General features: G+C 35.4%; 1 protein-coding gene across 1 annotated transcript; it reads right to left on the minus strand.

Moving 5' to 3' along the window:
• Positions 1 to 15,359: 15,359 nt before the first annotated feature.
• On the minus strand, positions 15,360 to 15,854 carry LOC145121700 (uncharacterized). Its single transcript, XM_079057407.1, has one exon. The coding sequence runs from the start codon at positions 15,852 to 15,854 to the stop codon at positions 15,360 to 15,362; it is 495 nt and encodes a 164-aa protein (XP_078913533.1).
• Positions 15,855 to 16,161: the final 307 nt, after the last annotated feature.

Consider the following 16,161-nt stretch of genomic DNA (forward strand, 5'->3'; position numbering starts at 1 on the left):
TAGAACTCACATGGATAAAACAACGAGTGAATTACTAAGTAATATACTTCTCTTAAAACAGTAAGAAAAGATAATTACATCCCGACCAAATATACCTTCTATAGTTTTTACTACAGTAAAAGCTACGTATCATGAAATCAAGTATGGTAAATATACTTGTACTTCTGGTTTTGAACATTTAAAACCACAAGGCAGTATTATGGATAATATAATATTTTCCAGGATTAATACTAAAGTTTTTACTATAGAACATATATAACTAAGAATACTTTTACAAATGAAACAGTTTATAGAATTAAACCACTCTTTCAAAAGAAACGGTTTATGGGATTAAACCACTTATACAAAGGAAACGGTTTATGGGATTAAACCACTTTTACAAATGAAACGGTTTATGGGATTAAACCACTTTTACAAATGAAACGGTTTATGGAATTAAACTACTTATCAAATGGAACTTAGTCATTCAATCTCTGTAAACTAGTATAACATAAAAGACCTTTAGTGGTTAATTCTATAATTCCTTAGTTTTTACATCAGAATTATACATAAGTAATGTCTGATTGACAGTGAAATGTGTGACTTCCGCCTTACTTCATGTTCCTTATTTGGTTGTGGGCTTAGGGAAGATACACCCATTTAACTGTCCATTCGATATTGTGTTATATATAATCGGTATAAACTAAGTAATTACAGAGGGAAACTATTGAGGTTATTAGTCTATCACCTCAGGAAATATAGGATTTCCTAGAGAAACCAGTGAACTTATCCAAAGAACTTAGGGTATACTTAACAGAACTAAAATACTTATGAACTCACCAGCTTAAATGCTGATCTACTCTCTTTTCAAATTACTTGTAATCTCAGGAATCCAGTAGACAGGTACACCCCCGAAGCTTTTGAGAAGACTACCTAGTACCGTATCGTGACTCTTGTCTTCTACTGTACCTACTTTAGTGTTTGAATATGTAATGTTTAAGCACTTATGTAAAACTTATACTTATTAATGCAATGGTTGTTTGTACTTTGATTACTATATTGCATGTGTTGTGATACTTACCTGAAGTCCTCCGCCCCCGAACATTACCGCCGTTCTGGTTTGGGGGTGTGACAGTTTAGGCTTAAGCTGTTCTGGGCTTTGGAGGATCAGGCGCTTCACAACACTACATTAGAGGCATCACGACCCAATTCGTTCACGGCGCAACGCATAAGGTGTATGTATGTGTATGTGTATGAGTACTTATGCGCAAGTGTATGTGTATGTATGTTTATATGTATATGTATGCATGTTTATGTCTATGTGTTGGTGTATTCATAACACATTCATCTATAGTCGTTAAAATGTTAAACCTTGAAATAAGTAACATGTTCTGATGGTGCACACAGTTGTACTTACGTGAATATTAGCTATAATTTGGTAAATTTAAAGTAATAAATATATAATGAAGATGTGAAAAAATGATGTTTGATGCTCAAAAAATGAAAAATAAAAAGAATCCATCGGTGAACATCAAGGGTATGTTGACAAATTAACAAATTCCGCCGATAATTACTGACAAAAATGTTAATCCGTTAGTAATTACCGACTTTTTTTCATTTTTGTGAACCAAACATCATTTTTTTAAATATCTTGTTTATATATGAGTTAATTTCTATTCAACAAATTATAGATAGTATCCACGTACGTATAAACTTGTGCGCCATCATAACCCGCTACTGATTTCATGTTTTTAAGATTTTAATGCCTATATATGCACGTGACTTTGAATACACCAACACACATACATGCATATAAACGTACATACATGTACATACATAATCGTACACATACACAAAATACACATGCAAACACACACACACACACACACACACATATATATATATATATATATATATATATATATATATATATATATATATATATGATAAAAGAGTCATTAATTTTGCCATTCTATTACTTGAAAATGAAAATTAAAATTCAAAATCTTTCAAATTCACAATCGTAATCTATGCATCTGGTGTCTCTCTATATTTGCAAATCGACCAGATAAATAGATTGATTTGCATCCCTCTGTAGTTTTTCTTTCCAATCATCTTCTCTCTGAATTGGTTACGAGAATGAAACTATGGAGTCACTATTTTAGACTGAAGGCTACTATCGACATTGTGATTTTGTATTTGTTACATGCTTGGTCTTCCGATATCTCTTGCTTGGTTTTGAAGGCTCCTATCAACACCTCTGATGTACAATCATAAAAAATCCATCCTCATCTCCTCCCCTGAACTCTAAGATTCTCTAGTAATATTTCTTTTTATCTTTACCCTGTTTTCATAGTCTATACGTTTGTTTAGAAATTCGATCCATTAGCTTTTCTCTCTACTGAAACTAACACAAACCACACAAAGAGCCTTCAAAGTCAAATTTGAAGGCACATGATGGAGTTATGATCAAATAAATCTATATTCAAGCATAGATGGCATTATACCTTCTGGTAATATTGTCCAATAATGTATGTGTGTATTTCAATATTTTCTATTTTCTGTGAGTTTTGATGCATGCCAAGTGTTGGATGAAATGTTTGGTTTATTTAACAGGGAAATGAGTCAAATTTGTTTGGTTTTTGGCATTTTTGTTATGTTGCCACGATTTCTAGTACCATATATGTAATCTAATTGTTTTAGGAAGAGTTGTTAATGTGAGAGAGATGGTGGTTTAGTTTGCCGAATGGGTTCCTAATATTGAATGAATGTTAGTTATATATTCATATGACCTAAATGGACATAAAAAGTTATGATTCAGTTTTTCTGTGTGAAGTGATATGAGGGGCATATAATATCTATCCAATCCTGATACGTATTCGTTGGTGAGCTTGAGAGATACTTGGTGAGCTTGAGAATTCTCTGGTAAGCTTGAGAATTATCTGGTGAGCTTGAGGACTTATTCGGTGAGCTTGAGGCTTGAATTGGTGAGCTTGAAGATTTATTTGGTGAGCTTGAGTGATTAGAACACAATTGCAGCGGACACAAATGACATGGAACTGAAATGACTCCTTTTGGGCTTTTCCGAGAAGGATTTAACTTGAACACAAGGAAAATAACAAAATTTAAAGGGGGTAGATTTGAACAACAACCTAGACCTATAGATTGAGGTTCCTAGAAAACAGTTAAGACCTATTGATTGAGTTCTAAATCAGATTCCGGAAATCATCCGTCAAATGATCAAAGATCGAGTGTAAGCAACAACTTGGGTTTTTCAAGAACAATGCTCAAGCTTTTCATTCAAATGTGATCATCAAAATACAAAACTTAGGCTGCTATATATAGCCCCACAGATAAAAAACGAAATTAAACAAGACATAAATGAAACATTAACTAACCTAATTATTAAGGGGGGGGGAGGGGGGTTACAACTTGATTAATAAAGTTTTCAATCAAGGAACCATTATATCCATCTCTTGGACTCCAAAACCGACCTCCACACTTATTCTAGTCCCTTCCAACTTCCGTCCACGTCACCATGCCAACAAAGCATGCCACGTCAGCTCCCATACCATTCTGCCACGTGGATAATGTTAATTCAACATTATTTTTGGCTGCCAAGTTCGTATCATCTCCTCCCTCTTGAAACGGAATTGACCTCAATTCAAGGAGGCCCTTATCATCCAGATATGGGGAAAGATCACCCACGTTAAAGGTTGCATGAACTCCATAATCACCAGGTAACTCTAGCTTGTGCGCATTATCATTCACTCTTCCAACCACCTTGTAAGGGCCTTCCGCCTTGGGCATCAACTTGTTCTTTCGTTTATTAGGAAAACGATCTTTCCTCATATGCAACCAAACCAAGTCACCTTCTTCAAACACTCTTGGTTTTCTATGTTTGTTTAATTTTTTCTTGTAAACTTCGTTCATGGATTGGATCTTTTCACGAACTTGCTGATGAAGCTTCAACATAGATTTCAACTTTTCACTTGCATCTTTGTGGACCCATTCACCCTTTGGTAATGGAATTAAATCCAAAGGCATGTATGGGTTGACACCATAAACAACCTCAAATGGAGGGTGTCCTGTTCCATATATAGGAGAATGATTGTATGCAAATTTAGCATGTGTGAATTTAGTATCCCAATATTTTTGCATTTTGCCAACCAAACCCCTTAACAATGTCCCCAAAGTTCTATTAGTTACCTCTATTTGCCCATCAGTTTATGGGTGATGAGAAGTGCTAAATAATAGTTTCGTCCCAACCTTTCTCCATAATGTGTTCCAAAAGTAACTACAAATTTAGAGTCACGATCAGAAACTATAGTTTTTGGTATTCCATGCAAGCGCACAATCTATTTGAAATACAAATCAGCCACCTTACTAGCATCATCCATCTTGTGACAAGGAACAAAGTGAGCCATCTTGGAAAAATGATCCCCCACCACCATGATTGAATCTTTGCCACATTGTGTTATGAGTAATGCTACAATGAAGTCCATGGAAACATCTTCCCAAGGGTGATTGGGAATTGGTAAGGGAGTGTACACACCAGGTTTAAAAGAAGTCTTGGTCATATGGCATGTCACGCACTTGTTGATTGTGTTGGTTACATCCCCCAACATCTTGGGCCAAAAGAAATGTTCACGAAGCACCTCTGTAACATCCTAAAATTTAAGACCTACTTCTTAAATTAATAAAGTAAATAAATGAAAAATGATTTATATAGTTAAATCATCAAGGGATAATCATATCATTAGTTGATATGAATTTAGAAAGTTATAATTGGAAATAATAACAGTTTTGAAAGTCAAAGCGCCAAAAGTGTCAAATTGGAAAAATAGAATGAGTTGACCAAATGGTTCACTCAGATAGTGGAAAGGACTGTAGAAGTTATATGAAGGATGGAAAAGGACTTATTATGTCAAAACTTAAGTTAAAGTCACAAATATTGTGGTTTAGTGGGGGTTGGCCAAATAATGTAAACTAGAGGGGCCAATTGTGAAAATATTGGGAAATAAGATGCAATCCCCTTCATCCTTCTTCTTCAGATCGTGTTTTGCAAGGGAAGAACTCCCTAATGGCGATTTTGATCTAAAGAGCTCCTAGGGTTTGAATCAAGCAAGTTTAGAAGTATTCAAACAAGAAAGGAAACAATCAAAGGCTAATGAGGTATAATCTCTTCTCTATTACTCCTAAATTTCGAGTTCATTGCTTGGATAACACACCAATGTCGAATTTAGCTTCTTATAAGGGTTAGGGTTTTGGTTTCTAACCTCCCTTGAGTAGTTTTGGTGATTCCAATCTCAATCCAATCACTATATTGGTAGATTTGATGACTTGGGTAAAAATCTCTATGAACCCTAGAAATCTAAATTGGGGATTTCATGTTTATATGTTAAATTGGAATGGATTCAACGACCTAGATGATGTTTGATGACAATGAATCCAATTGAAATATTCAAACACATCCATGAAGGTAAAATGTTGCATAAACATGAATTTTAGGTGATTTTGGGAAAGATGTGATGACATCAATGGATTTTATGCATTAAGGTATAATTATTGAGAAAATGAAGTTCATAACCATGAATGGATGCTATTAGAATGATTTAGATGCAAAATACTAAGTGTAGATTGGTTATTGGATTAACCCATGGAATTTGTGGTCATAAGGGGCATTTTGGGAAATCTAAGGATATCCACATGATGATTTATATATTAGAAGTGAATGACATTCATAAACATGAATTGAAACTCTAGAAATGATATTGAAACATAAACATGAAGGATCTCTTGAGCATAAGTGGTTATAGTGATTTTTTTAGCCTAAAGGGTAATTTGGGAAACATAGAATAGAATTGAGGATTCCATAGTTGGATGAAGTACTTGTAATGAGATAAATTGTGATTTTATGTACTTAACAACACCCAATGATGTAGTAAATGATTTGGAAATAAGTCATATTGGTTCAAGAGTGTGTTTTGAGCAAATTGAGTTCTTAACGCTTTCATTTGATTGTTTGTAAACATTATAAACATAACACTTTGATAGAGGGATTGATGAATTAAGTTGAATGTTTTGACATGATAAAACATACTTTACTAGTGCTTGGAAACCTTTAAAAGTGTTACAAATGATTACCTAAAAGACCAAAACCACCCAAACAAGTTTAGGACTCAAAACTTGAGTTTTTGGGGGTGTTTGAGCTGCTACGGGACGCGGCCCGTGCACATACAGCATATTGCCCGGCTAGACGGAACTTTAGTATTTTCCTCATAACTTTTGCATACGGACTCGGATTTACACGCGGCTTTCGCCTACATACATATTTTTACATAAGGAATAGTATGAAACAATAAAATTTAGTAATTTAAACTTTGAGGGGTATTTTGGTCATTTTAATGACTTGTGTCCATGTTATATAGGTGTTGATTGAGAGTGTTTCTATAAGGAAAGGAACTAGAAGAAGACTAGCTAGCCTACGTGTGATTGAGGTGAGTACGTGTTGGCATTTTCCCACTTTGCGGTACATAGAAAAATGATTTTATGATAATGAAATGCAATGTTTTGATATATGAATTGTTTTGAAACGAAAGCGTCAAATTTTTTGGAAAGGGTATTTTGAAAGAGTGCCTTAAAGGCAGAAATGTTTTTGAAAGAAAAGAACATTTTGGAAGATCGAATGTTTTGAAAATATGATTGAAATATTTTGAAATATAAATGCTTTACTTTTGAAATGATTTTATGATAATAATGTATGAGATGTGTAAAGCATGGAAAGTAATGAAAAGAAATGTAAAGTAATGAAAAAGAATGGAAAGTAATGAAAAGAATTGGAAAGTAATGAAATGAAAACTGCCTGGGCCATGATACGTCGTGAGAGGCACTAGAGGAATCTATCGGGGTGGCGCCTCCCCTTCGCGAGATAGATGTCCTATTATGATACATTGGTGGATTGATATGTTCTTTCCACCTTGGCCTTGGAAATGATGCCTTGGTGGATTGATTTGTTTTTTCCACCTTGGTCTAGACTTGGGATTGGTTCCTTTATTGGACGTAGATCCTAAGTATAAAAATGGCAACGGTATAATACCAGAATTAGCCCTTAATGATAAAAGAAAATGAAATATGGAAATATGGCTTTTGAATGAAATAAAAGGAAATGGAATAAGAAGATATGAAATGATATTTATGAAATGTATGAAATGAGTTTTCCTTGAAAATGTTTGAAAATGTTTTATCTTCTAAAACTATGTTTTGCAAAGATGAAACATTTTTGATGAAAATGTGATAAATGTTTTGGGTCTCAAACCCACGTAGCTCACGAGACATTATTGTCTTACGTATCTCTTTTTTTAATGCCATGTATCTCAGGTTACACTTAAGAAGAGTAAATGATAGATGGAAGCTAGAAGTCAAGTGATAGAGAATGGAGTGGAACTTGTCAAATTCCTTATTAATTGTATTGATGTAATTCTTATTTGCTTGCTATGGTTGTATTGATGCTTAATGGTAACACCCATTGTTTTAAATTTATAAATGTTTTTGTGGGACCGGTTTTTGTTAAATGTGGTTTAACTCCCAAATGTTTTTAAAACCATAGCATATTAAAGTTTAAAAAAAATTTGGGGTGTTACAATTTGGTATCAGAGCCATAGTTTAAGCGAATTAGGATTGGATCATTCCGCTCCTAGGCTTACACTTTGGTTATGGAAAGTGTGAATGAGTCATAGGATTGCTATGCCTTGAGTTAGGTAGAATCTTATGCAACAAGTGGTAGAAAGGAATTGCCATGCCAGATGATATGAAACTTTAGATAAGTTAGATTAACTTGTAGAACGTTACATTGAGTGCTTCTAAAGTGGGTAATGGAAGTAAGAATAGTGTATGGAGGATCTAAATCAATGGATCAAAACCTCTTAAGTGTTGAAGTCAAGGTCGGCTATGTATGATGTGGTTATAATACTATAGGGCCCGTACTATTATACATACATGATACATACACGAACTTGGTGGAAACATGAAAGGGTTTTGTGAAATATGGTAAGGATTCGAGGGAGTTGAGGACTTACTGAATGCTTATCTTGTGTTAGATAAGAGTGATAAGGGAGTTTAAAACATGATTAATGGATAATGGGAAAATGTTGACAACTTTGACTTTTCTGTCAAAGTCAAACAACTAGTATGAAAATGAGAAATTACTTGAGATACAATTGATATGTGGTTGAAAATGAGTTTATATCATTTTAGTATCGTTGGTAATGAGTTAGAAATGCCAAGGAATGAAATAAATTGAACTATTTAAATTGTTAACAAACAATTAGCTAAAAGGAGACATATTTGGCCTTTGGAAAAAGCCTAAAATGGGACACAAAGTGGAACTCCGAATTTATGATTACAAAAATTAGTTGGAGTTAGTAATTGGGGACGAGCTTATGTTACAACATAAGAGTGACAAATTCAAGTTACAAGTAAGTCGATTGAGAAAGGAATGGAATGGAATCATAAATTCCATCCTTGATGAAAGATAATGATTTGATGTGATTGTTGACACAGGAAGGCAAGCCAATCGCTAGGTTGGCGAAAGGGTGATATGATGATGAAAGCGAGATAGTATAAGAAAAAAAATGAACGAGATAGCTTGGGAAGGAGTATGATAATGTTGACTCAATATGATCTTTTGGGATCCTAAGAAGTTGGCGACTAGATGACAACATTATCAAGTTTCAAGTGTGATAGTAGCTGTGGAAAAAGGGTGTCCTGGTGACACCTGGACACTAGTAAAAGGCAAGCAGTGGTGCATTAACCTAATGTGCTAGACTGGTGAGTGAAATCACTACAAGGAAAGAAGTATAGTGCAAGATAAGTGAGGGTATTTCTCGAGCTTGAAAGGAAGACATTCAAGATGAAGACTTCCTCGAAGCATGCAAATAATGGAAACTAAAAGTGATGATGTCGATTCTATGAGAGTACCTTACCCTAAGGTACTAGACTACCGTGATAAACAATTTTACAGGAGGAACTTTGTAATCCCTACTTACAAGTCCTATAAAATTTGATGAGAAGTTAAAATTACACTTACAATGTGATGATGGCGACAGAAGAAATAAGACTCTAATGTGTAATAGTTTGATGATGGAGTAGTATATGCAAGGTGTTATGTGATCGAGAAGCAGGAAGGTGCTTTCACATGATAGAATATAGGAGAACGCAAATTTAACATAAAGGATCTTATAGTGTTAACAAGGAGTGGAAAAGAATAAATACTTAGAGTTTGTTGATAAGGACTATCAAAAGACAATGGTGAGCAAAAAAAATTTTTTTTAAATTTCCATGAATGAGTTAGAAAGGAAAGCTACTACCTTCTGAGAATCATAATGGTGATTTGGACCTTAAAAGAAATACCCTAATTTCTTTTAAGGGTTAGATGTTAAGAAGGATATGAAAGTGTGATAATACGATGCTATAAGAACTATAACATTTGGAGGATGAGTAAGACCAACACGTAGTGCTTGGAATTATGAGGGACACAGATGAACCAATGATACAAGATTTAGAACTTCTAAGTTATGCAACCTAATGACACGAACCAAACAAACTCAAGTACAACTGAGTACTAGGTTTGAGTATTAATGCTAATCTAGATTTGACAACCAGACAAGAAACATGTAGACTTATGATAATGAGATATTCTGTTATGAATTCGTATATGAGATAAAACCTTGACTTAGAGCGTTATGGGTCACTTTAATGTTACTAAAATACACATGAATCCATTGATATAAAAGTTGGTTACGTATCCATAAGGAATGAGAAAGAAATAGAAAGTTGTAAATTATGATACATGAGAAGTCAAACTGACGAAGTGCATAATGCAAAAGCCGAGTACTCGATCAATAATTTTAACTGAGGCATGAATGATGAAAATCATCTTTTGATTTAACCTTAAAAGAAATGCCTTCATTTCTTTTAAGGGGTAGATAGTTGGGAAGAAGCAACTTACAAGTGATGAGATCATTCGGACCCAACAAGATTTTGAAAGTTGAGTAGAAAATAGCATTATGTGCTTTAGAGCTTCTGTTTGTAGACCTAGGAAACACCTTAACTCATGAGATGAGATTTTGGTTTGACACTTTAGTTAAAGTGAACGAAAGGAGATACGGACAAGGTTCAATAAGTATATATAGCCTCAAAAGGTATGGTACATGTCGGTTCAAAGGTAATAGACAAGGAAATTTATACATAACTGGATCATCTTGCTAATAACGTTGAAGGAAAACATCGTTAGTATAAATTGACTCGCGGATCTTGTTGAGTGTAAACTATCATTTTTATGGATTTAAAGTAAGACATTTGAGAAGAAAGGTACAAGTATTAGTAAGAGTAAAATTGATAAAATAGGATGCAGTGAAAGTTTAAAAGTAAAATTAGTTTGGAATGTGTGATGTACTATGGTGTAAGCATCTCATATTATACTTAAGAGCAAAATAGAACACAATGAATTGATAATGATTAGTATGGAAAATAAATAAATAATATTAGCATGCATGAGCACGAAAGGATGTACTTAAGCAATTTAGAATTCCTAACTATAGAAATGGTCAAATGATCACTTACGGATTGGAAGGACCTGATAAAGTTTCATAAATAACTTAAAACTTATTGTTGCATGTTGAGATGTAAGACTGAAGGTCGGATAACCACATGATGATTTATATATTAGAAGTGAATGACATTCATAAACACGAATTAACACTCTAGAAATGATATTGAAACATAAACATGAAGGATCTCTTGAGCTATAAGTGGTTCTAGTGATTGTTTTAGCCTAAAGGGTAATTTGGGAAACATAGAATAGAATTGAGGATTCCATAGTTGGATGAAGTACTAGCAATGAGATAAAATTTGGTTTTATGTACTTAAAAACACCCAATGATGTATTAAATGATTTGGAAATAAGTCATATTGGTTCAAGAGTGTTTTTTGAGCAACTTCAGTTCTTAACCCTTTCATTTGAGTGTTTGTAAACATTATGAACATAACACTTTGATAGAGGGATTGATGAATTAAGTTGAATGTTTTGACATGATAAAACATCCTTTAGTAGTGCTTGGAAACCTTTAAAAGTGTTACAAATGGTTACCTAAAAGACCAAAACCACCCAAGCAAGTTTAGGACTCAAAAAGTGAGTTTTTGGGGGTGTTTGAGCTGCTATGGGACGCGACCCGCGTGGTCATGCATGCGGTCCGCGCACATACAACAGATTGCCCGGCTAGAGGGAACTTTAGTATTTTCCTCATAACTTTTGCATACGGACTCGGATTTACACGCGGCTTTCAACTACATTCATATTTTTACATAAGATATAGTATGAAACAATAAAATTTAGTAATGGAAACTTTGAGGGTTATTTTGGTCATTTTAATGACTTGTGTCCATGTTATATAGGTGTTGATTGAGAGTGTTTCTATAAGGAAAGGAACTAGAAGAAGACTAGCAAGCCTACGTGTGATTGAGGTGAGTACGTGTTGGCATTTTCCCACTTTGGGGTACATGGAAAAATGATTTTATGATAATGAAATGCAATGCTTTGATATATGAATTGTTTTGAAACGAAAGCGTCAAATGTTTTTGGAAAGGGTATTTTGAAAGAGTTCCTTAAAGGCAGGAATGTTTTTGAAAGAAAAGAACGTTTTGGAAGATCGAATGTTTTGAAAATATGATTGAAATGTTTTGAAATATAGATGCTTTACTTTTGAAATGATTTTATGATAATAATGTATGAAATGTGTAAAGCATGGAAAGTAATGAAAAGAAATGTAAAGTAATGAAAAAGAATGGAAAGTAATGAAAAGAATTGGAAAGTAATGAAATGAAAACTGCCCAGGCCATGATACCTTGTGAGAGGCACTAGAGGAATCTATCTGGGTGGCGCCTCCCCTTCGCGAGATAGATGTCCTATTATGATACCTTGGTGGATTGATATGTTCTTTCCACCTTGGCCTTGGAAATGATGCCTTGGTGGATTGATTTTTTTTTCCACCTTGGTCTAGACTTGGGAGTGGTTCCTTTATTGTACGTAGACCCTAAGTATAAAAATGGCAACGGTATAATATCGGAATTAGCCCTTAATGATAAAAGAAAATGAAATATGGAAATATGGCTTTTGAAATGAAATAAAAGGAAATGGAATGAGAAGATATGAAATGATATTTATGAAATGTATGAAATGAGTTTTCCTTGAAAATGCTTTAAAATGTTTTATGGTCTAAAACTATGTTTTGCAAAGATGAAACGTTTTTGATGAAAATGTGATAAATGTTTTGGGTCTCGAACCCACATAGGTCACGAGACATTATTGTCTTACGTATCTCTTTTTTTAATGCCATGTATCTCAGGTTACACTTAAGAAGAGAAAATGATAGATGGAAGCTAGAAATCAAGTGATAGAGAATGGAGTGGAACTTGTTAAATTTCTTATTAATTGTATTGATGTAATTCTTATTTGCTTGTTATGGTTGTATTGATGCTTAATGGTAACACTCATTGTTTTAAATTTGTAAATGTTTTTGTGGGACCGGTTATTGTTAAATGTGGGTTAACTCCCAAATGTTTTTAAAACCATAGCATATTAAAGTTTTAAAAAAAATTGGGGTGTTACAGTTTCTTAAATTTTAGGATGTTACAACCTCCAATGTTTTTGCCACCACAAAGTGCCCCGCCAAAACACCACCATGCGCTTCTCGAATCAACAACTCCCTTATGGCATGTTTAGGCACACAAAGACGATTGCCCTTAAACAAAAATCCATTTTGCACCATGTATTCTCCAATGGGACCACCTGCACATTTGAAAAAGGTTTCTCTAAAATCTAGATCAGATGCGTAATAATCCTTGAGGGTTTCAAATCCCAACAAACGTACATACAGAGTAGCCAACAACGTGTATCGTCTAGACAACGCGTCAGCCACCTCGTTGCTTTTTCCATCTTTGTACTTTGATGAGAAATGGAATGATTGGAGAAATTCCACCCACTTAGCATGCCGAGTACTAAGTTTTTGCTGCCCGTTTACATACTTTAAAGATTTGTGATCGGAATGAAACACAAAATGAGTAGCACGTAAATTGTGACTCCAATGGTCCAAAGCACGCACAATTGCATAGAATCCTTTGTCATACGTGCAATAATTCATCCTTGCACCGTTCAACTTTTCTGAAAAATAAGCTATGGCTCGCTTGTCTTGAATCAACACCGCACCAATGCCCACACCACTAGCATCACATTCCACTTCAAAAGGCTGTGAAAAATCAGGAAGTGCCAACACCGCGGCATTGCACAACAACTCCTTCACCTTTTCAAATGCCTTTTGAGCCTCTTCCCCCCATGAAAAGGCACCTTTTTTTAAACAACCCGTAACAGGACTCATAATAATGCTGAAATTACGAATAAATCTCCTATAAAAAGAGGCAAGACCATGAAAAGATCTCACTTCAGAAACGTTGGTTGGAATGGGCCAAGATTTAATTGCTTCAATCTGAGACTCATCCACGGATACTCCATCCTTTGACACCACGTATCCCAAAAACACTACCTTGTCTACCAAGAACAAACATTTTTTGAGTTTCCCATAAAGCTTTTATACCCTAAGGGTCTTAAAAATTTGTTCCAAGTGTTTCACATGCTCCTCTTTACTTTTACTATAGATCAGAATATCATCTAAGTATACCACCACAAATCTGTCCAAAAACAGTTTTAAAACCTCATTCATCAACCTCATAAACATGCTAGGAGCATTGGTTAAGCCAAATGGCATAACAGTCCTCTCATACAATCCATGCTTTGTTTTGAATGTCGTCTTCCATTCATCACCTTCCCTCATCCGGATCTGATGATACCCACTCCTTAGATCAACTTTAGAAAACACAACAGCCCCATGTAATTCATCAAGCATGTTATCAAGTCTAGGGATAGGAAACCTATATTTAATGGTGATATTGTTCACAGCTCGGCTATCAATACACATTCTCCAACATCCATCCTTCTTTGGCACTAAAAGAACAGGCACAGCACACAGGCTTAAACTTTCACGCACATAACCCATTTGCATAAGATCTCCAATCTGTTTTTGTAATTCTTTAGTTTCTTCCGGATTGCAACGATAAGCTGCTTTGTTTGGTAAGGGGGCACCTGGAATGAGATCAATTTGATGTTCAATGCCACGAATGGGAGGTAACCCTGGTGGGAGGTCCGTTGGAAAAACATCTCCATACTTCACAAGTAAATCTACCAAAGGACCATCTAGTTGTTTGTTTTGATATGCCCTTGCATCTCCTTTAGCCACTAACATGTACACTAACTCGCCGTGCTCAAGGACCTGCTCCACTTCCTTTTCACTAGCCAACACGGTAAGAGTTGGCCTTTTGCCTTGCTTCGTACTCATTGATCTCACGGCTGACGAGGACATGGGTTTAAGCATAATTTTTTTGCCATTATGCTTCAACTCATGTCCGTTAGTCCTCCCCCTATGCACAACATCACGGTCAAATTGCCATGGCCTCCCTAACAATATATGACATGAATCCATGGGAATGATATCATATAATACCTCGTCTTCATAAGATCCCATTGTAAGAGCAACCTTCACCTGTTTTGTTACTTTGACCTTATTTCCATCATTTAGCCAATGGAGTGCATAAGGCTTAGGGTGATTTCTAGTCATCAGCCCTAATTTCGACCCCATTTCACTTGAGGCCACGTTTGTACAACTGCCACCATCAATAATAAGACTACACCATTTGTCCTTGACTAAACATTTGGTGTGAAATAATTGATCACGTTTATCAAAATCAGATTGTACCACCTGCGTTTTTAGAGTTCTTATTACCAGGTTTGTGTCATACCTTGGTGCTTCATAATTTTCCTCCTCCTCTACCTCCTTTTCCTCCTGTTCTTCATTAAAAATGATATTCATCCATTCTTCTTCCAATAGCTCATCACGATATTCACACGCCTCCCTTAAGGTCACCACCCTTTTGTTTGGGCATGCATTTTGATAATGCCCAAACCCTTGGCATTTGAAACATCGTACCTTGGACAAGCTGGTCTCTTTGTGTGTATTCGTGGGTTTTTCAGCAACTGAGGCACTAGCAGCACCAATAGAAGTATAAGAAGATGGTTGCTTGGGAAACGATTCCGTTTTGGGCTAACTCTTGACTTTGGACGATTCAACACTTGAACTCCCATGCTTTGGTTTAGATTGGGCCTCCACCTTCAAACACAAGCCACAAAGTGTATCAAAATCTGCACAGGGATACAACTCCATGGTATTGGAGATGTTAAAATTCAGACCACGAAGCAAAAGTGACATTTTTTGCTATTCTGTCTCTTCTATATCGCCCATCAATGCCAACTTCTCAAATTCGTCTATATACTCTCCCAAGGTCATTTTCCCTTGTCTTAGATCAACAATTTTTTTGTAGGTGGTAAGTCGATGGTTTAGAGGTACATATCTTTTCTGTAATTTTCTTTTCAAGGATTCCCAAGAAGAAATTCTATCTTTACCTTCACGGGCTATCTTGGCCTTAAGCCCTTCAAACCACAATGAAGCACCACCACTTAACTTCAGAATGGCATATTTGCAACACTTTTCTTCATCTAACTCCCTGAACTCGAAAACTCTTTCGATCTTCCTTTCCCAATCTAAGTAACGTTCTGTATCCATTCCTCCAAAAAATTGAGGCAATTCAGCCACCTTGCATTCCCCCACACATCGTTGTCCACGACCGGGCGGCCTTCGATTTGCACCTTCTGTTATGTTTCTCAATGCTTCTCCAAGATTGCGAAGGAAATTAGGGTCTTCCCAATCCATCATAACTTGCTCTAATACCACTTATGATACGTATTCGTTGGTGAGCTTGAGAGATACTTGGTGAGCTTGAGAATTCTCTAGTGAGCTTGAGAATTATCTGGTGAGCTTGAGGACTTATCTAGTGAGCTTGAGGACTGACTTAGTGAACTTGAAGATTTATTTGGTGAGCTTGAGTGATTAGAACACATTTGTAGCGGACACAAATGACATGGAACTAAAATAACTCTTTTTGGGCTTTTCCGTGAGAGATTTAACTTGAACACAAGGAAACAACGAAATTTAAAGGGGATAGATTTGAACAACAACC

This window comes from Lactuca virosa, chromosome 6 (genome assembly GCF_052849685.1).
Source record: "Lactuca virosa cultivar CGN04683 chromosome 6, Lactuca_virosa_CGN04683_v6, whole genome shotgun sequence".
In the NCBI taxonomy this organism is placed as follows: Eukaryota; Viridiplantae; Streptophyta; class Magnoliopsida; order Asterales; family Asteraceae; genus Lactuca; species Lactuca virosa.

Coding starts and splice junctions, on each gene's coding strand:
- LOC145121700 (XM_079057407.1), bottom strand. CDS start 15,854: ATGGATTGGGAAGACCCTAATTTCCTTCGCAATCTTGGAGAAGCATTG.